Source organism: Charadrius vociferus, unplaced genomic scaffold (genome assembly GCF_000708025.1).
Source record: "Charadrius vociferus isolate BGI_N301 unplaced genomic scaffold, ASM70802v2 scaffold97, whole genome shotgun sequence".
In the NCBI taxonomy this organism is placed as follows: Eukaryota; Metazoa; Chordata; class Aves; order Charadriiformes; family Charadriidae; genus Charadrius; species Charadrius vociferus.
This window is the reverse complement of record NW_009649316.1, coordinates 2,134,885-2,157,179: the sequence shown is the minus strand read 5'-3', so window position 1 is coordinate 2,157,179 and position 22,295 is coordinate 2,134,885. Positions and strand designations below refer to the sequence as shown.

The 22,295-nt window shown below is 43.6% G+C and overlaps 1 protein-coding gene across 1 annotated transcript in view; it reads left to right on the top strand.

Moving 5' to 3' along the window:
• The window catches only part of BLVRA (biliverdin reductase A), a 32,493-nt gene extending 12,124 nt beyond the window's left edge, over positions 1-20,369 (top strand). The window contains exons 2-7 of the mRNA XM_009889420.1: positions 8,783-8,910; positions 10,640-10,759; positions 11,357-11,454; positions 12,843-12,950; positions 13,684-13,855; positions 19,921-20,369. Coding sequence (XP_009887722.1) covers positions 8,792-8,910; positions 10,640-10,759; positions 11,357-11,454; positions 12,843-12,950; positions 13,684-13,855; positions 19,921-20,194 — 891 coding nt within the window. The 5' untranslated portion in view covers positions 8,783-8,791 and the 3' untranslated portion in view covers positions 20,195-20,369. The remainder of the gene's footprint in view (positions 1-8,782; positions 8,911-10,639; positions 10,760-11,356; positions 11,455-12,842; positions 12,951-13,683; positions 13,856-19,920) is intronic.
• The last annotated feature ends 1,926 nt before the right edge of the window (positions 20,370-22,295 follow it).

The window sequence follows — 22,295 nt, the reverse complement described above, 5'->3', positions numbered from 1 at the left end:
ATTTGAGCTCCCCCTTAATTGCAGCTAGACTGCCACCAGGTGACTCTACCCTGTAGCAGAGACACCTCTCAAGGTTTGAGTTTCCTCACCTGAGACTCAGAGATCCTTCCTTGCCTGAGGTGGAGAGTTGCCTTACTCCTCAGTGTTGAGAAATCCCTTATTTCCCAACGTTGAGGAATTCCTTGCCGCCACAGGTCCTCAGTAAGCGACTAATGGTTTGTTAAACTTTGTAAGCTTTACTAACTCAACTTTCCTTTGAATGTTTCTTCCATGCAGTAATTCATAAAGTGAACCTTGCCATCAAATTTATTGAACCTTAGTGAACCACTGTCAAACTTTGTTAAATTCCATCGAATTTATTGAACTTTGTCAAATTATTATTTTACCTCAATAAAACATTGCTGCTGTTGTCTTTTCAGTGAGGTGCATTCCACTCATCCACGACATACTGGCCTAGTTGGGAGGATCCTAAATCAGGATTCATGACAGTTGGGTTTTCTTAAGGGGATATTTTTATAAAATAAAAAGGGGAGACCTTCATGACTTTCTCTTACTTTTTTTCAGGTGCTCAAAAACAGGCTTAGTTCTTTCTTGGATAGTTTCAGCATTAGTAGTGTAGTATCCAAATTACATCCACATGTAATTTGGCTTTCAACTGTCACCTACAGAAATCAGTTGTCTCATGCAAAGCTTTTATAATAGGCAGGGTCCACTGTTTAAACTAGCTGCACAAATAATTTTCCTCAAAAATTGAAACAATACAGGTTATCTCAGGGTAGAGATGAGCCAGACCAAGGGCTTAGCTTCTCTGCACGTCTGTGGGACTCCATCTCAGAAGGGTTATTTGCCTTGGTTTTTCCTCTTCGGACTAGCAACCAAATCTGAACCACAAAGGGTGATACAGAGATGGGCAATGGGGCAAAATTATCTTTCCTACCCGTGCATGTGCCTCTCGGCACTTCTGATTCAGTCCTCCACAGGGTGGAATATGTCATGTATTAAAAGCAGATTTTCAGATTCTTCCAGTACGACCCGTGGTTTTATATTTGTTTTGTGAGATGTTTTTGCTGCACGTATGGAGTTGCAGGCTGTGGAGAGCAGCCTTACTGTGATGGGTGTCAGGACTGCTGCGGACTCTGGAGTTAGTAAAGTCACAGAAGTATGTTTTAATAGAAGTTTTCCTTTCTGCTTAGGTATTAATGCTGGAGACAGTATGTCTGTTACATGTGCAGTCATTTATTATTAACCATTACTGTATATAGTAAAGGTGCTTTTTTGGCAGCTATAACACGGCATCTGGCCATATCTCAACGTAACTATATCACCTTCAGCTTTGGAAGCCAGCTGGAAAACCAGAATTTAATCAGAAAGCCTAGGCAAATAAGCCTGCATATACATGTAAACCGGTGCAGGTGCATTATTCAAATGGCATTTAAAAGTTAGGAAGAAAAGCCCACTCTGGCTGTTTCCAAGGTACAGCGGTGCCAGTCAGGATGAGAGACTTTTCTGCTAGCAAAACTCTATGACAGTTGGTGCCTTGAAGGTATAACTCACCTACCAGAGCCTGCATGCCTGGCAGGAGACTGTGACCTGGGTTGTGATAGCCAGAGAGATGGGTGGGAGAGATGGAGAAACACTGGGGAGGGTTGATACTTAAGACTGTAACAAACAGTTCTCAGGGAAAATGTATGTGGTTGCTCTACAACTTCTAGGTGCTGTCGTTTTCCTCTGAAATGTGGAGACTGTAAATGGTCTTGGCACGTTTCAAGAAAATTTCTGTCACTGTCATTTTATGTTTAGTTGATGTTTTTAAAGAGAAGTAACAAAGGGACAGAGTGTTGGGAATTGCCTTCTTGACTGTCTCTGCCTTGCAGAAGGGCTTTACTTTTATCTCTAGGTTGCAGCAAAGGCAGAGCAAAAACACAAACTCCCACTCCAGCATGTTAGCATTCCAACAATTATTTTCTTTGTCTTCATTTCTGTTTTTCCTTTTTCTTCAAGTTCCGCCTTCAGTTAAGATTAGTGAGGCCTGTGTTGGCTCTACTTCCTGAAGGTACTTCAGCACATACAGAGGTTAAAGTGCCTAAATGGTTTCCTGCAGGACAAAGGATATTTATGCCTTTGAATAGGCTGTTAGATTGGAGCATGGTGCAGTTCTTCCCTTTTAAAAAACAACACTAACAAAAGCCACACTGTTCAGCTTCTGCTTTCTCTCTCCAGGCTGATGCGTCTTGCTCCAAGCAGACAATATGACAGTAAGATGTGGTGGCACAGGCCGTAACATCTACCAGCACCCTTAGTACAGCATCTGCCAGGGCTCTGGGTATTTGAAATCAGAGATGTAGGAATGGAAGGGACCTCAGGGTTTCAACTTGTTGATTTTTACAGTGACTGCTGCTGTCTGTCCAGTCTTCCCCTAAAACTTCTCTTGAGGAAGATGCTGCAACCCCCATCTCAGGGCTTTGTTGCTGTAGCAGAGAAGATGTTCTGTATGATGTCTGATCCACGAGTCTGCCGCACAGGGAGCTCTGCAGCACTTCATTGGTCCAGTCTGGCTTAAGTTAGGGGAAAATACCGGGTTGAATCTGACAGCCTAAATGGGGCGACGCTACTGCAGCTCCATGCTCCCGGGTCCAAGCAGTAGTGAGACTGAAAACATATTCCCAGTCAGCACATGTGCACAGAGCATATGTATACACCACGTATATACACATGTACATGGCTGACCCCACAGATCACAGACAGAGCGCTTGCACAAACGCAGACAACACAGGCAGCCATATCCTGCTCCCCTCACTGGCTGAGCAGGATAGAGGTGCACTAGTGAGAATATGTATGTATATGTACATATATGTACAAGGTGGATCCCTCCAGCAGCTGGGCTCAGACACTTCGTCTGCCCAGTAGCTGTCCCTGAATCCCAGTGTCCCCAGTTGGTGGCCCCTGGCCATATGAGCCCCCCTTTACTCTTAGGAGCAGTGGGAGGTGGCAGCCAGGTCAGTGGGGATTGTGTTGTGTATCTGGAAGTGGCAGGAAGGAAATAACAACATATGTCATCGCTCAGGCTTGGTAGACTTAGAGATTTAATGTAAGCAAAGCTCTGACAGGTATATTAGGGGATGCTGGAGAGAGCGAAAATTGCTGAAGAATTCCTGAGGGAATGAACTGGTTCAACTGTTGAGTATGCAAAAGTGAGCTAACCTTGACAGCAGCATTTTCAGATTATGTACTCATCTGTGAGGTTTCTGCTACTCTTAAGATATGAGTGGCAGCAAAATGGTAGTCACTTGAAGTAGCACACTTAAAAAGACAAGGCTGGGAGTGCTTCAGGAAAGCCTCTCACATCAGTGTTATGCTATTGCAGGTGACATTAATTGCAAAATATGTTGACTTCTGATGCGAGTCACTGATTCATACCTGTGGGAACAAGACTTTGAAAACTGTGGGGAGAATGCATGAGGCTTGCTGAAATTCTCTAGATATTATCAGAGAAGGTACTGGTTCTCATCCTGTAATGTCTAGATATGCCATGACAAATTTTCTTGAAGGGGAGATAATTTTATCTTGCCTCTGCACTGGCGTTGCATGGCCTTAGTGATGTTGCACAAAACAAAGGTAAGCCCTGCTTCCCTAAAGGTTACCTCTGTGAGCATTATGGGTTTTGAGATGTAGGGGCTGAAGTCCCACTGTGATTGTACCAAGGAGAAACGTGTTCGCTATGTGACAGGCCATTGCCTGTTTTGCTGCTGAATATTTTTTTACTGTTACATTTTGGAAGAATACTTGGGATGACAGGACAGTGATGTATCTGTGTAGGATAAATGATCCTCCTCAGCTAAATGCCTTTCTTGGGTCTGCCTCTGTCATGCAGGGCTCATCCTTGCTCAGTAAGAGGAGCCACTTGTGCTGGCTGTCAGTGGGAAAGAGCTCCTGCACCAGTCAGCAGCCACCATGCCACCCATCCCGGTTCAGAGAGGACCCTTTGTGGGGCTGGCAGAGCTGCCCTGTAGTCACTGCTAGGTGGTGGGACGCACTCTTCAGTCGCAAGCTGTAACCATGAAGGACATCCCTTTCTGATCTGCTCTTCAGCCCCTCTGCTTTCATATAGTCAGTTAGGAAAGGGTGGAGAAAAATGCTTTTTGATGCTGGCGGCTGTACTGTAGTATCACTTGCTGTACAGTTTTTCGGTACAACAGGAGCCAAAGTTCAGCAGCCTTGAAAATGCCTCTGAAATCTTTTTGTCAAGGCTTTAACCGAGGTCACCTATCTTAAGACAAAGGCATGGAAGGCAGGCACAGCAGTTTACAGTTTGGGCTTTCTCTTTCATCGTTTTTGTACTTGAAAGATAACTGTAGCTGTTATCCTAGTGTAAAGGTTTGAAATAAGGAGTAAATTTTCATATATTCATCTGGACTCAGATGAGTATTCTCTATTCTGCTCTTACCTGGTTCATGACAGTTCCAAACCCCATCTAATTTACTTTTCTCCCTGAACAGCTCCAGGATTTGTTGTGTGAGCAAAATGAGGGTAATAAAAAGCAGCCGCAGGGATGCAGACGTGGCGATTTTTCTCTTAGCTACGTGCATAAGCAAAGGTTCTGTAACGTACATTTAGTAACTGTCTGTGTGGATACCGTATTAGCCTGCAAACCTTTGACCTGGACCGAATGGCTGGTTGCTATGGCAACAGGTTGCATAGTAACAGGTTTTGTTCCTATGTTGAAATCGTCTTGCTTCTCTTAAATGTGACGTTTGAGGAGGTCAGAAGTTGTTCATCAGATGAAACTAGGAAATTTTTTTCAAAGGAGAGGCAAAAACGTTAATGTTCCGCAACCTGAGCGTCTGCTGAGGGATAGTCTTTGTTCGTGGCTGTGCAAGAAGGTAGGCAGCTCCCCCACCTCCACTTCATTGAAGCGGAGGTCAGAAGCTCACCATAAAAAAAAAAAGCATTTCTTGGAAACAAGATGACTGGAGGAGCTTCAGGGGAATTTGTCTGCTGTGTGACTCCCACTCCCAATCCCACTAAAGGCAGTAGGCAAATATTAACAACTTAACACTCCAGTAACCTTGAAAATTTCTGAGCTTAAAGTAAGCCCCTGATCAGCTGCTCTCCAGCTGGACTGCTTCTAAACCTCTTCTGACCTGGTCCTGATTCACACTGGAGCCCTTTATGAATCTCAGTTTTAAAGAATTACAGCCATACACTTCAGAAGAGCAGTTTTTTGGCTTTTTGATGGCACTGCTTGACAAGGTCCCATGGCAGGAGACTGCCATGGGGGCACAGGGGCTGAACTTGATCTGCAGAGGTGACCTCCCCAGAGCACTGGCAGAGCCCACTCCAGTATTCAGCAAGCACAGCCAAGTGTGGCAGAAAGCTGGCATGGATTGTCAGGGACCTCCTTACTGAGCTCAAACTCAAAAAGAAAGTGCACGAGCTGGGAGGGACTATCCAGGAGGGACATAGAGACAGTGGCCAAGCTCGCAGGGAGAGAGCTGGGAAAGGCAAAGCTCGGATGGTGCTGAAATGAGCTACCAGAAGGATTTCTTTGGGTACGTTTGCAACACAAAGGTGGCTGATAAAATGTGAGCCTGCTTCTTATTGGGGCTGGAGCAAAGGAAATTAAAGCACCTGATGCCTTTTATTTTGCCTTGCCTTTCACTAGTAAGGTCTGTCCTCAAGCTTCCTGGGTTTCAGAGTCCAATAGCAGAGTCTGTGGGAATGTAGCATTACCCACAGTAGAGGAAGACAGTAATATAGCTCTTGAGCTAATTGCATGTGCAGCAGCCCCTGGCACCAGACAAGGTACTTCCAAGGGTGCTGAGGGACCTGATTGATGTGACTATGAGGACACTTGGCAATCAGATGAGGTTCTTGGTGGCTGGAAAAGGGCAAATATTGTGCTCATCTTCAAGAAGGGAAAGTGTAAATGTCCTGGCAACTGCAGGCTAGTCAGCCTCACCCAAGTTCCTGGGAAGGTAATAGAGCCAATCCTCCTAGAAGCCATCTTCAAGCACATGAGGTCCAGGAAGGCATTTGTGACCAGACAGTGTTGAATTTACAAGGGCAAATTGTGCCTGACCAATCCTATTGCCTTTCATGGTGAGAAAACAGTGAATGGCTTTTAGCTTGACTTTAGCAAGGCCTTTGGTGTAGTCTCCTGTAGTATCCTTATGGCCAAATTGGTGAGATGTGGATCGAATGAGATATAAGGTGGGTGGAAAATTGGCTCAAAGATTTGTGATCTGTGACACAAAGTTCAAGCAACTGCCAATGAACTAGTCCAACCACTTGGTGGCATCCCTTGGGATTGATACCGAGGCCAATACTGTTAAATGTCATTAACAACATGGACAATGGGATGGAGTGCAACTTCAGCAAGTCTGTGGATAAAATCAAACTGGGGCAAGTGGTCAGTACACCAGAGGTGCCTGGGCAGGCTAGAAAAATGGCAGACAGGAACATTATGAAGTTCAGCAAAGGCAGACATGGAGTCCCTTGTCCAGGGTGGAATAACCCTGTGCACCAGTACAGGGTGGGGACTGCCTGCCTGGAAAGCCAGGAAATGTCCTGCAGATGCTGGTGGATAAGTTGAACCTTGGCCCACAGCACGCTCTTCTGACAAAGAATGCCAGCCCTGTCGTGGACTGCATTAGCAAGAATGTGGCCAACAGGACCTGGCTACTTCAGTAGTGCCATGTCTGGTTTTGTGCACCCTGGTACAAGAAATAATTTAAATACAGGAATGAGTCCAGTGGAGAGCAACCAAGATGGTCAGGGGGCTGGAGCAGATGATGAATGAGGAGAAGGCTGGGAGAACTGGGTTTGTCCAGCCTTCAGAAAAGAAGGGTAAAGGAGGGTATTATTGCTGCCTACAGCTTTCTGATGAGAGGACGTAGGTGAGCTGGAGTCTTTTGGGAGATCGGTAGTGAAATGGCAAAAGGGAATGCAGGAAACTGAGTAGATACTAGGAAGAATTTCTTGCTGTCAGGGTGGGCAAACACTGCAGCAGGGGCCCTGGGAGGCTGCTGGATTCCCATCTGTGGGGACAGTCAGGGCTCGGCATGACCCTGGTGCAGCTTAGTAGGGTTTGGATTGGGTGACCTCCAGGGGCTCCTTCCAACCGAGATCATTCTGCAAGTCTCAGACTCTTTTCTCTTTGGCCATAGAGAAAAGCGAGTGTTACTGAGAGCCCAGCCCGGGACTCTGCCTGTAGGTGAAACTGAACATGGGTTGTGTGGTTACGTTACCTCCTTTCTCCCTCTCTCTCTCTCTCAGCCCTATACATCTCTTCCCAGGTGACCAGTGTCATCATGTTACACCTCAAATATTTGGTAATGACATTTCACTGTAATCTCCCTAGAGAAATCTTCCAATATCACTCATTTCTTCTTTTATATTAAAGACACCGCTATGTGTTTTACCCTTGTACCCTTTTGGCACGTATGAAGTTAGCAGAGTTCAGCACTGATAGGAAAATATACATAGGCAGGAGCTTATAGAAAAACAAAATCCAGACATTACATGTGATTGGAGAGGGGCTTTCTTTTTTTTTCCTTTGTGCCAGTTGATGTAATTTCTTAGCAGCTGTCAACCTCTAGTGCTCTCTGAACAGTCACTCACAGCTGCGCTGCTGCACTGTGATGCCGTCAGAAAAGAGTCACAAGGAGGAGTGAAGTGGGGTTGTCCATTTATCTATTTAAGTTTCAGAAGGATTTGAAGGGTTGCAGCCAGGTAGTGGAAGTGATTGAAAGAGTTCACTTGGGTGAAGGCATTGGCGGTGGCAGGAAGAACAGCGAAACAGTAGAAACAGAGTTTGAAGGGATGCTGTGGCAGGATGGAAGTAACAAAAAATGCAGAGAGGCTGACTTGGCTTGGGTTCTAGCCATTTTTCCTGTAAATCTTAAAATTACTTTACAAAGTGTTGCTAGTCCTTGGGATTGGGGAACAGTGCAGGTTGGAAAGGTTATACCAGTTGCCCAGTGCTTCCGCAAATCAATGGCAAATCATAAAACCATCAGGAGAATTTATTGCTGGTGGCCCAGCAGCGTGGTCAGCGAGCGAAATGCCTGGCTCATCCTCCATATGATGCAGTTGTGGCAGGCATGTGCTTTTGGGAGATGTAAATCTTGAGGACATGTCTGCTTGTCATTAAAGAGATGGCAGAGCTTCCTTCGTGCATGGAAATATCAAGCAAGCATCTTGACCAAATTATCAGATGGTTGGTTGCATCTTGATACCGTAGGACATGCCAGCGGTTACGTGGGGGGAAGAAAAGATGCTCTTTGCTTCCTGTTCCAAAGTATTCCGCCTATGCTGCCGTGCGCTGCGAATGTCCGTGTGGCAGCTTGGGGCAGGCTGTGCTGCAGACGCTCAGGAAGTCAGCAGGGTTTATATAAAGCTCTGCCGGGTTTGCAGAACCTTCTGGCTCCTTTCCAGCGTGGAAGCGACGATATAAATAGAACGTCTCGCTTTTGAAGTCTGCCTTCTATTCACGGAAAGGAAGAACTTTGTGCCAGAGCTGTGATATAATAGCTGTTAAATACAAGCCTCAAGACCAGTCCTATGACAGACTGAACTGCTTGACCACATTTCAATGGGATGCAAGCGAGCTCAGCAGCCTATAGCATCACATCTCTGTTAGCTGGTTGCTGACATCTGAATAAGGTTTGGCTGTATGAAAGCAGAGTTCAGGAGTAATCCATCCTCTCACCTCCCCTCCCAGCTACTCCTCTCCCCACTAAAAGAAAAAAATGTTGCTCTTTTTTTTTTTCCCTTTAGTCAGATTAACAAAATGTTTGGGACCGTGGTGGTTGGAGTTGGAATTGCTGGCTTAGCACGGATCCGAGACTTGATGAATCCAATGCCTTCTAGCCCTTCTGAGCACCTGAAACTCCTTGGATTTGTATCCAGGTCAGAAATTTCATCTTAGCATGCTTAATATGGATATTGTAATGTTCCTTTCTTCTGGTCCACATGCCTTTCCGTGTGGGGAAGTATTATTTGAGGGGGGCAGGGGATGAATATCCAAAGTTTTATATTTCCCTTATTATTAAGTCTGTCTGAAAAGGGAAAGTTTATGCAAATATGCCTGTCATTCTGAGTGGCAGCTAGGAAATGAGCACAGAAAGCTTTGTAAGAGGGAACAGATAGGTTACCTCAGTGAGATACCTTGCAGAAATGACTAAAATAAAAGCTGAGAGACATTCTCGCTGCAGGATCTGTGTCATAAAAAGAAATGCAATTCTGTCTGACTGAAATTTCCTGTAGGTTTAGGATGGTACAGACAATAATTACACTAATGAGCTAATGTCTGCATGACATTTGTAGAAATGTTTAAAAACCAAAAAGTTTTACAGAGTTTTAAAAAGTTTTTTTTTACAAAAACATGTTGTAAAGCTCCTAATACTGCAACTTCATCGGAAAATTCTATTTTTTTTTTTAAACCAAGTACTGAACCTGTAGATGTCTCTAAAGAAAATCCCATAATTTAATACATACCGTAAGGTTGCCTCTTAGGGAGCAAGAGTTTTTCTCACTAGCTTGGAGCTGTGAAAATACAGCGTATACCTCCCTCTGAGCATTTCTGGTCTTCCCCATAACAACAGAGCATAAAGGTTTTAAATAGTTAGGCAGTGCATGTATGGATCTCAGACTGTGAATGTATTTTTCCAGCTATATTTAAATCATGCAGTCAGGGTTGTTTGAGACTGAAAGGACCCATTAGGTCATCCAGTCTATCTCCCTGCCAAATACACTTTTGGTTCCCTGATGCCTTTGCTAGGGCTACAGCTAGCTAGCCTTGAGCAACACTGGAGGTAGGGTTTCCACTGCTTCTGTTGAGAAACAATGCTGTTGAAATACATAGTTCACAGACAGCTTCCTTGGAAGTGTTGCCTTGCTCTTTGCATCCCAATCACACGCAGGCATGACCAGTCTTTGCTTTCAAGTCCTGCTTGTGGCCTACCGTCTTGCCCCTTTGTCACCTATGCTGGCACTGTCAAGGTGTCTGCTCCAGTCTTTACTAATGCAAAGGGCTTTTGTGGGGAGTGTGCGTGTTCCATTGTCAGGTGGAGATGTGCTCAGGGAGGTGGCCGAGAGAGCCTTCCCCTTAGCACTGACATGATGTGTGTGTTGCGAGTTAGGAGCCATCATAGCCAAGCATCTGCTTTGTCCCTCTCCTGCTTGTCTGTACTTGTTGTAGTTGCACGTGACCCTGCCAACTCAAATGCTGTTGCCTGTGTTGTCCAGCATGCTGAGGAGAAGTTATCCATAAGAGCACTGTGCTCTTTCAAGTCACTCTTTTAAAATTGCTCTTTTGTAAGTATGCTTATTAAAAAAAAAAGCAAAACCACCAAAACTAAAAACCACTTTACACTTCAATAGTGTAAAGTAGGACAGTTTCTGTATTGATACCACCACCTACACACTGACCCATCTGTTTCGTTCTTTTGTGCACTCCACTTCTGTCTCTAAGTGCTTATACCCTTCTTGGATCACAAGCTGCCTTTGTTCTACCCTGGTTGAAGTCAGTGAGGCAGTGGTCCATGGGAACAATTTCTAAGTGCTGCTGCACAACATGCAGTTGGGAAGAACGGACTGTGATGGTTATGCTCTGGTTGTATTTATGCTAAATACGCAGGAGAAGTTTTGGCAATATTAATGAGGCCAAGCAGATTAGCCTGGAAGATGCTCTAAGAAGCAAAGAGATACAGGCAGCCTTCATCAGCACAGAGAACAAAAGCCATGAAGAAACCATCAGGTATTTTGATATTTTTTTTTCCTTTTCCCACCCTTTCCCCTGTAATTTAGAAGCATAGAGGAGCTGTGTAAAGCTGTTGCAGGAGAGGATGTGGATACTGGAGGAGATGACTGCCAGACTAGAAGCCTGAAGTAAATGATAGCAAGTTCCCTAGAGCGCCCAATAAGCCCTGGAAGAGGGTAGGATTTAGGATGCATTTATTTCCAAAGTAATTCCAATTGTGTACCTGTGTTTGATGGACAGGCAGCTTAAAATGGGGTTCAAGGCCTTTCCTTACAGATGATATAGAGGAAGGGCACTGCAGTGCCCCGCTCCAGGCACTCGAGTGACTGGAAGTTAGAAATTGCAATGTTCAACGCTGCGGCATTTTAGTGACTTGATGTAGGTGAGTGAGGAAATTCTGTGGAAAAAGGAGAATTAAAACCTCGCTCTCCTGGTGTTTAAATGTGTGATATAGCCACCACACCATCCTTGCTAGGGAAGTTGCCATTTATTTCTGTTACTCCATGGTGTGCATTTCTCCAGATGGGGCTGCCTGCAGGAGAGAGATGATTATGATGATATACTTTTTAAAGACTGATCTTGTATCCCTTTCAGAATGTTTTTAGAAGCTGGGAAACATGTCCTCGTTGAGTACCCCATGGCTTTGTCTGCTAAGGCGGCCCACGAGCTCTGGGAGATGGCTGAGCAGAAAGGTAATGCATTTGTTCTCAAGAGTGTAAACAGTATTGTTGGGTTGCACCAAAAGCATCAAACTCAGAGGCAGAGCTCCAGTCTACTATTAATGATGATGTACAAGGGAGTATGCCTGTCTCAGAGACGTGTCAATCTAGGATTTAAGATGTGTGCCACTGGGGAAATAAACACACAAATGTCAATGCTAAGAGTAAGGTATGTTTGCCCTCAGAAAAGCACTGGTCTCTGCTTGTGACGCTTAAGAATGCGATTGGAGAAGGAAATGTCTGCTGCAGTGATAGTAAAGCATTTAATAAGCATAGCTATTGCACCTCCCTGTCCTCTCTCTCCCTGAAAACAGCTCCCCTACCTTCTAGTGTTTGTGATGTGCTAGTCACACACAGCTGCTCATGCTTTTTTGTAGGCTGGCAAGGCATCCCTGTCTGAAAGACAGCTTGTCTCTGAGCAAAATCTCTTTATTTCTGGGAAGTGTGTGGTCCCAGCCCTGTGGTGCCAAGGCTCAGAAGCTGGCAGTTCAGCTGAGGCCAGTAGGGATGTATGGGGCTGCAAGGAAAGAACAGTGCTGGGCAGGGGCAGAGTGCAAACCGTTTGGACAAGCTGCACTATTTATACCACTGCTTCTTAAAAATTTCCTTTGTGACTTTTGTCATAAAACACCGGAGGTATAGGATTTCTGCTTTGCTGTTTCCCTGTACCGACACCACTTACGGCCTTGTTGCTAGCCAAATGGCTTCCCATTGAGCAGAATTTATGCCTCTTCTCTCGAAGCAGCAGCCGTTACTGTCAGCAACCTCAATTGACTCTCCTGGAAACCTTCCAGAAAAACACATTTTGAATGAGGGCCACATTCAACGTGTATCGGATAGCCTCAATTCCAAAGGAGCCCAATTAATTGCAATGGAGGGAGGTACTCCTTAACATACTGTTACAATCTGGGTCTGAGTATTATGCTATTTTTTCCACCTCCTTTTTCTTTCCTGCTACCCTGGGAGGAAAAATGCAGAACAAGGAAATGTGAGGGGAAAGAGGCCAAGAATTAATCTGTCTTTTACTTTGAAGACTAGTGTATCAGCCTTAGTTCAGTACTGGGTTTCATTACAGAGTTTCTGTTAAACATAGTGGCTACTGTTCCTGTAGTCTCTCTATTTGTTGTCTCCTGAAAATCCTTAACCCAGATTGATGCCTCAGTGCAGGGCCCGTGTTTGGTTTTCTTCCTGACATTTTGCCAGCCATGCGTGAGAACATTTCTAAGTGAGTTCCCACTGGTGGCTGGTGAAGACTTCACTGCTTATACGTGCCTTTGATTTGCAGAGAGTGCTCTTATTTAATCTGTCCTGATTCTTGGTGGGTTTTTTTGTTTGTTTGTTTATTTCTTTTTTAATGGCAGATAAAGTCCTCCATGTGGAGCATATTGAACTTCTGACTGAAGAGTACAAGCAGCTGAAAAAAGAGGTGGCTGGGAAAGACCTTGTGAAGGGAACATTGCATTTCACAGGTCAGTAGCTGTGAAATCGAAGTCCATCTGGATTTGTCTGCCTGCTCCACAGGGACACCAGTCCTTCCAGGCTTCATTCAGTCCTTTTAGATGAGTCTGTCTATAAACTGACTGGAGACACAGATATCAGTTCTGGATATTTCCATGAAATTGCAGAACTGTCTGGAAAACACTTTTGCCTTAACAGTTGTCTTCTATGGGCTGTTGCTTTGCTGATCTCTTTCTGCTATCTGATGAAGAACGCAGGCTTGTGCCTTGTTGTGTGGAGGAGAGAGCACTTCATGCCTTCTGTACTTTGGTGGTAGTGACCAGTTTCTCATTCATATTGGTCTCAGAGAGGAGGATGAGCTCTAAGGAAGTGTTACAATTTCTAGTGGGGACTTCTAGTCTTCTGTACTGGTGTTTGGCCTAGAAAAGCTGGGAGAGATTTTAGAGCCATTTTTTTCTCCCTACTTTATTCCCTTGTTGAATCCACATACACCCTCCTGTCCTCAACATGTCCTGAAGGGTTTGTTCTATATGTACTTTGTGCCGCCTGCTTTGTCACAGCTTACCAGCTGATCCATTTCAAGGTTGACCATGTTTGTTGACTTTCCTACTCAGTCCATCCACTTATGGCCTTTCTACACCCTGGTCTCTAAGTCTGCGACACTGCACTTTCTTCAGGCTTTCCTATGCAGAGGACATTACTCTCTTTCCCATTTCTCAAGACTTTCTGTTGCTGTTGCACCAGGTAGCGTCCTCGATGAAAACAAAACAGGATTCCCAGCTTTCAGTGGAATTGCCCGGCTGACTTGGCTGATTGACCTCTTTGGAGACCTCACTGTTACCTCTGCCACCAGAGAAAAGCAGAAGGATAAGAATTATTCCAGAATGACCGTTCACTTTCAAACGGCAAACAAGAAGTAAGTAATGGCCATGGCAGCAGGTGAGCTAGGCTGCTTGGGTGTGGTCTGCAGCTCTTTCTCCTGTGGAAACAGAATGGATAGATGCTGGCATGACAGTGTACAAGAGAAATAGACCTGAAAGTGGTTCCTGTAGTAATCACGGTTAAAAGAGGCACCACCAAAAAATGTCTGCTGAGGAGCACAAGGAGCTCAAGGAGCACAAGGTTTGAATAGCTCTTTTCTGATGTATGAATGTAGGAATTGGCCCATAATGCATTTTACCATGCCCAAGACTGAAAGACCCTTCTCTTGCACTCAGAAAAATCATTCAGAGGCACAATATTTTTTGTTTAGCATCAGACATTCTAGTTGTATGTTGAAAGCTAACCTTTCTTTAAAGGTTGAAAATGTATGACTGTTTGAAAAGGTTATGCACTAGTCATAACAGTTGGTTTATAGCGCTATAATGCTTGTGCTAATATTTAGTACTAGCTGGAGGTTAGCATAAAATTGCACATTTTGAGCAGAAGTATAATTGAACTAGTGAAAGGCCAATGTGCAAAATTTGCTCTGGACTGACGCCTGCTCCACAGTCCTGAAGTTTCTTTGATTTTTCCTGAGTAGGACATCACTCTGTGTCCTGTTTTCTTGTTGTTTTGCTTTGGTTGCATGAGCAACAAACACTGAGTGAGAATCCAGCAGTCAGGATTACTTTTTTCCAGTTGTCGCACTATGACTTTCTTGCAGAAAACACTTTTGATGATGTATCTTATAATAATGAGTTTTATCTCCCTTTTATTATATGATAACAATAGGCTTGCTATCAAATAGTGTTTCATACTGTGTATTCTGAGTATTCAACTTGGTCCAAACTCTGGCGGTGTATTTTGCTGGAAACTCTCCAGTTTAGTCATTCTGGGCCATCCGCATGGAGGTCAAGTCCTTTTGCTTGGGTTGAAGTTACTTAAGAGGACAGTTTACTGCATGCTATAGGTACAACTTGAGAATTGGCTGACATGAAAAGATATAGAGAATTTACCCAAGTACTATATGTTTCCTAGGAGGTACGAATGGTGATGGAACAATCTGTTCTTTTCCCTTCACTGCTATTTTCCTGTTTTTCCATATAGTGCACACTGCCTTTGAGCCAGATGACGCCCTCATAGCATATAACAAGAGGCAGATGAGAAGACTGGGGTGAGCAAGGGAAAACTAGACCTCATGGGAAAATATTCTGGCTTGTCTTCATTTGTAATAAATTACCTTTTTTTTTTTTTGTTGCACTTTTACTGCTAGAACACTTAAAACAAAAAAAACCCCACAAAACAAAAAAGAAAAAACCACCAAACATGAATGCTTACTTCTTTATGAATTTTAGATAAGCCTATTGTTTAAAAAGTAATAACCTGAAGGACTAGCTATTTGGGGAGTGAATAATCAGGGCTCATTTGAACTGTTAGTTTCACCGCATTATTAGTTAAGCATTTTATCAGCCAGTCCTACAAAGCCCACTGCAGTTTATTGAGGGATTAGCATCTTCTCTTAGCAATCTTCTTCTCTCTTTAAATAAAACATCGTTTCCAATTCCTTTTATAATGCAGTTGTGAGAGGACAGACCTTTGTATACAAGCTCTGTTTACCCTCTTAGCAATTCGCCAGTAACACGAGTAGCTGTAAAGACCTATATAAAGTGAGATTTTGAACTAATTCCAGCAGGTGGAACTAGTGGGTGGCTTAAACATTTCCCTGGCTGTCCTGTCTCCTAGGTAGTGCTTAGCTGCTATGTATGACATTTGCTAGATACAGAACCATTTCTGGATTAGTGGGTTTTTCCTGCTCTACACCACTAACAGATACCTGCTTTTCTTGGCCTCCTGCTGGCTATTTGTATGGGTCAGTAAGCGTTTTGTCACCATGGGTGTTTTAATGACCTCGGGGACAGTCAGCTTTATGGCTCTGAGATAATTTACGCCGACTGGAAAGTTACATAGCGTTCCTGTATTCTGTTCTGTGGTGGGGCCATATTTCCTGCTGACCTTCCCCCATTGACGTCAGTGGAGTTACAGCAATAGAGAATTTGGCCCACTCTCCATCAAGTGAAGTTATGGCCCAGCAGTCGTGGTGGTGGTGTTACGGCTTGAATTTGCCCAGCCTTTATTTTGCTGAAAGATAGGAAAGGTCTGCACCTTTCCTGAGAGCTATCTCATCCTTTTTCAAAAGAGACGAATACACTAACCTTGAGAAATCAGGTTAATTCAGCCTATTTTCTGCCTTCGAAAATACAGCAGGTGTAGAATGCAGCAGGCTGTGTTCTGCTTGTTAACCGGGGATTTGTGCAAAGGCTATAGTCTGTCTCCACTGCACAGCCTGCGCTGGCTGCTCATCTGTCTCTGGGTGGATTTTGGAGGTGTGTGTTAACGCCTGATGCCCAGCTATCTGAGAGATGACCTCTGCCTCTGTTGTGTTTCCAAGACAGTTGAGCTGACAGCCTCTCTGCGATAAAACATTGAGCAATCCAGGAAAAGCCAAACCTCTGCTGACAGCACGGCTGGTTTGGGACTGCAGTTTCTGTCCCAGGATTACAGAGCTTGGATTCAGTAAATGTCAAAGATGAATTTTTAGTGTGAGCTGGAGAGATAATGATTTGGGCAATGTCTCTTTTGATGTTAACTGGGGGTAGAGTCTCATTGTCTAATTCCTATCCAAGGTAAGATAGCCCTTTTTGATTGCGTGGTGAATAAAAAATACTGGCATTTCCAAAGTGTGAAAAGGAAGATGTTTAAAAGAAATGGAAGACATTTTCTGAACGCATATTCTGGCGATAAATGTTTGAAATTATGTTTGTATTGAGATCTAAGCTTACGAAGTCTAATAAAAAAGCTTCAAATTGAACATCCATAAAAAATCATGTAATACCTGCTTTCTGCAGAAGTTGCTGCATAAAATATTAAGCTGAGTGGACCCAGAATTCTTTCAAGCGTGAAACCAGCTTAATTCTTCTGCAGGTACAAAGAATGTTCACTTCATTTTGTTTTATTTAACTAGGACAGTCCAACTAGGGCCGCTCATTATTTGAAGAAACAGGCAATCGGAAAAGCAGAAAGTCTCTTCCAATCTCTGAATAAAATGTAACTAGGAGAGCTCTACCAGTCTGAAATCTGGAAAGACAAAACAACCATAAAAAGTCAGCATGGTTTCTTCACTGCAGATAGTGCTTGCTTTGTAAAAAGTCTGTATAAAAGTAGTTTGCTATTGTTTGTTTAAACTTTCTTTTTATTCTTTAACTGTCCGACGTATTTAAAGTGGCTTTATTCAGCTACCAAAAATGCTGCATCTGTTGCTCTTAAGTAGCACTACTATCACTTCTAAATTACTAACTACATCCATAGCTAGATAATACTTTAATACAAATCTTTAATGAAAATGGGTAAAATAGCTATTAAAAAACCAGCAGTTCTTCAGAATTTTCTAACATAAAATACAAACCCGTTTCTTAAACTACAAAGTTGCTTAAATAATGTGCAGACTTGCAGCATATGTATCTTTATAGCAAAAAAGGGACTAACTTTAATGTAGAAGTTGGTGTTAATTAAAAATTAACATGTTTTGCTTACCAATCAAGTAGAATCATACTCTTTGGGAAAATAGCTAAAAATCCAATCACAGAAGATAAATCTATTAGTAAACCCAGCATTTTCCTGCTCACTGATCTAAATCAGTCATTTTAATCACTTTGATGAGATTCGGCCTGCTCTGCGTGATTGTGCTTCTGGTTCAGTGGCTTCCTCAAGCTAGAGGAGAAGACAACACACACTTAAGCCTGGTCCTTGGTGTGCATCTGCTCTAGATCACCCCAGGGAGGTGACCTTGCATTGACACTGCCAGTTTTTGATCATATTGTGGACTCTGTTTACATGGTGGGGATCTTTGCCTGTGCCTGCCCAGTGCTTTCTTCCCACCCGCCTACCTGAGATAAAGCAGCTTTGAATAACTGGTCTGAACCCTCTGTTGCTGTTTGCTGTCATAAGAACATAAAACCGTCTCTGTCGAGTCAGAGCAAAGCCCAGCTTGCTCAGCTGCCTGCCACTGACCGAGGTCAATAGCCAGGGCATTGGGGAAGGAGGGTGAGAACACCAAAACCACCAAGTGATATGGCCCACAAGCACCCTCCTGGCCAGCATCAACATGTAGCCTTGGGACTTCCTGAAATGCTTGCTATCTTTGTGTGGGAAATTGGCTAGCTGAGAAGGGTAACATAGATATGATCCAGCTGGCCGAGCAGGAGCTTGGGAAACATCGGACCCAGTTCCTGTGATTGCTAATTGGCAAGGGCACCCTGACCCTGACTGCAGGTGCTACACGGTAATGAGAAGCCTGTGATTACTAAGGCATGGGAAAAGAGGGAGTAGTTGCATGGGAAAAGAAAAGGTAGCTAGCCACAGATAAGGAGCTAAGGGCTGGATTGATGAACCAATCAGAATGCTGTATTATGGAAACATGTATGTATTAGCTAATTATAAAAGACAGTTGTGCTATTCAATAAACGAAGCCGAAGCTTGCTGATTGCTCATATTGAGTATCCATGTCTTCCCCCGTCGCAACATCTTTGCATTTACTAGTCTTCTGAGGACTTTTTTTTTGGTGCATTTTTGCAGGCTGTGATTTGAGTCCTTCTTTTTTTTTTCCTCCGATTGTTTTATTCTGTTCAGTCAGGTTCATAATTTGTAGGGGGGGGTGTGGCAGTACAGGTGAGCAAAGAATAATTGATACAATGATCTGAATATAGAATATAGATTCTAAAGCATAAAAGATGAGAAGTGCAGAATCATTAAGCTGAGTGCTCTGCAGAATGTGTTCAGGCTAGACTGACAAGGACTTTCTTTCCAGATCTAATGATATTGAAGATTTAATGGGCAGTACTTGGAGACAGAATTTATTCTTCCATGCTATTGATGCCCTCATAATTTGTGAGTGGCAGACTAAAGTGGGCCATAAAGGACTGTGGAAAGGCCATCAATAACCACGTAAGAAAAATAATGTGCATCCTCTAAACACAGGCAATAGTGAGTGCTGATGAATGAGCTGCAGAAAGGTAATGGCGTGGTTTAGGCAGTTGACAAAAGAGCAGGAAGGGAGGATCGTGGCTGTGGCTGGTGTTGAGCACCATCCCTCAAAGCCTCTGCAAGCATTTGCAATGTTGGGCCAGGGAGTCTGTTAAGACCCCTGAAGTGATGCAGCACCTTCCATGGCTCTTCTTTCCTCAGCCAAGCTTGGAATTTGGGAAGAAAGTGTGAGGACCTGTGAAGTAAGCGAATCGATAGCCAGCAGCACCTGTGCTGGGCCTAGAGGCTGTGGCTATCGCATCGGCATAAGACAGGACTTCGCTCTGATTTACAAAAGACCTGCCTGACAGTCTGTGTAGCTGAAACAGGCAAAATTGACATCTCCTGGTGTAACCTCTAGGATCAAGTCAGTGCTCCCAGTGAAGAGAAAGAAACATATTTGAAAATTTCAGGGAGAGTATGGATGCTAGTGGCTGCATGAGGGAACTTGCCGTCTGTCCAGCCCATCCTAAAGGGGTGGTGTTCAGCTTGCACAGTAGCACCTGCGTTGTCACTATGTACCCGAGTTGATTATTCTTCCTGGAGGAATGACTGGACATTGAAGGCCTTGTGAGTTCAGCTGTGATTGAATCACACACAAAATATTTGCATGTTTAACTGCACTTTTCATCCAAGTCCACAAACAAACAGATTAAACTTCCCTCTTCCCTGTGAGATGTCTAGACGCTGCTGGCTTCTCTTTGTACATAGGGAAAGCAAAGCTAGAGAGAGCTTAGATGAGGTGCTGAAAGTCATGGCATGAAGCAGTGGCAGACTTAAGACTATTACCTGGTGTTCAACTCCGTAACCACATGGCATGTTGGTCAGAACATGTTACCTGAATATGCAATGACTGAAATTTAAAAATCGTGCATTTACTATGGCATTTTCTGTAAATGATGAGGAAAAAAAGCATAAACTGTAACTGTTGATTCCATTTCTTCATAAATACTCTTCTTTTTCTCTGCTCCTCCACACTAGACCTCTGACTTGGATTGAAGAAAGGGGACCAGGGATGAGACGTGAAAAGAAAATCAACTTCTGTTTCACAAGTGGTTGCCTGGAGAACTTCCCTCAAGCCCCAAGGTCTGCTGTGGGCCTTTTCATGCAGGATCAGAACCTCTTTGCTAAAAAACTGCTGGGCCAGGTGTCCAAGGAGGAGCTGGCTGCTGAGAAGTGGCGAATTTTGCGGTGTCTTGAACTTGCCGAGGTGATCCAACAGCACTGTGAACAGCCAGAGAAAATCTGTTCCTGAGACTGCTGTTAGGGAAGGAGGAACGCGGCAGATGGGAAAGCTTTAGGGCTAGAGCTCACTGTTGCCATCAAGCAGTCGCTATTTCTGTTTCATTATCTTCTTTTTGACTAGTTGTGACTCCTAGGCTCTCTAGGTGGGCTGGAGAACTTGGGCTATCCCCTGTGCCTTCTGGTGTGTGCCAGAACAAAGCATCATTACCCTGCTCCGATGCATTGCCGTCCTTCCAGGCAGATAGGAACCTAGCAGCAACAAGCTTTCCTGTGGTTGCTTCCACTCGATTCAGTTGGAAATGTCCCTGAAAGCACATCCCGGAGGACTGCAAATACTAGACATGATTTTCTCTCCTGAGGGTTTTTTCCCCCCTCTTTCCAGATACGTCTGAAAATTAGATGTGTCTCATTTAGTAGTATTCATGTAGTATTAGCTAGAAAGAAGTATTAGCTAGAATGAAGTTCTAGGTGAGTTTTCCACCTCTTTACTTGATCTGCAGAACTTGTGCCACCACAGTCCTGACCTTTTCTTCCAGATGCCCTGAATTGTTCTGTGTGTTTGCTCTAATTAGTAGTTGTGCCTGTTTGTTGGTTTTGGGTTTGTTTGGTTGTTTGTTTTTCACATTGGAAATCATCTGCCTTCAAACAGAATCTACATTGGTATCAAACCAGAATAGAAGAAATATCTTGTCTCTTGACAGATGCCATGTTGAGTTCACTCAGTTTCTCTGGTGCCCTGTGCCAACATAGGAATCTTTTTTCCAGCGGAGACTAGAACAGCCCATTAAACTAACACATCACCTGCCTGCTTTCTACTGAATCTAAATATTTTTCTTTTTTTGTACTGGAAGCAGTGTATTATTGTCCTTCATTTGTGTTCTGTATCTAATTCATCATGTGAATGGATCACTGCTGAAAATAGTATACATCCTGACTTCAAGAAGAAAAAACCTAATGTGCTCCTGGAAAAAGTGAAATTCATTACAAATAGTGATAAAATTAGAAGAGAACTGTAGAAAATGGAGCGATTTGCAAGTATAGCCATGTGGTTATGGCGTATGACACCTGTGGGGATGAGTCTTCAGCATTTTACAGTAGTCCCACGGTCACGTATGAAGGCATTATCACTTCCCTAAAGAAACATTTTAGTTTTTAGGAAAAGCCTAAACAGCGCACAAAACTATTATCCTCTGTTTGCCTTTTATTTTTGAATTACAGCATCTGCTGGTGCTATATTAATATAGTAACAAACTTCAGTCTGCTCAGTTGTTCTTTTAAACACAGAACCATCATTTCTTTTTTACGTTGTCACTTGAGCAATTTTTAATAAGGGAGCATAAATGTTATGAATGCGTACACAATTACAGCCAGTAATACTGATGGAAGAAAGTCTTGGTTTAGGTAAATCATGTTCATTCAGAAGTTGGATACAGTTCAGTTAGTCTGAAATAGGGAAGGAAAGGCTATGTATTTTTTCCCAAATCAGTCACATTTTAGGAGCAACTGGAGCTTGATATGTGAATGAATTCTGCATGCAAAATTTTTTAAAATCTACTGTATCTGTTAAAATCAGCGAAATTGATTGTTTTCAATGGGTTGAAACACACATGGGTGGCCAGCAGATTCATGCAGGCAGATTGTGCACTTGTTCACTTACTGAGCATTCGCAGGGACTTCTTTACCAGCACGATGGACATTGCTTGGGCAGATTGGATGCTGTATGAGGGAAAAAAGTGCATTTGTGGCAAAAAAAAAAAGGCTATCTGGCATCAAAATGAAATTAAAATCTGCTGTGTGTATCTATCTGCTATGTATGACAGCACAATAGAGGTCCTGTTTCGTGACAAAATGCTCAGCTGTGGATATGGGGTGAATACCACTTGTTTACATGCTAATTAAAAACGGGTACCTGGCGAGGGAGAGCAAAGGGAAGGGAGATTGACACTCGCCCTCTACAGGCATCAAAATTAGCCACCTTGTTTCCCTGGGTGCACCCTGCAGTTGCTGGCGAGAGCTCTATTCCTCTAAAGAAATGGGGAATAAATTCACGGGAGCTCTGTAGAGCAGCAGTATAACGTTATGCAGTGAATCACCCTCTGGAGAAGCTTGTT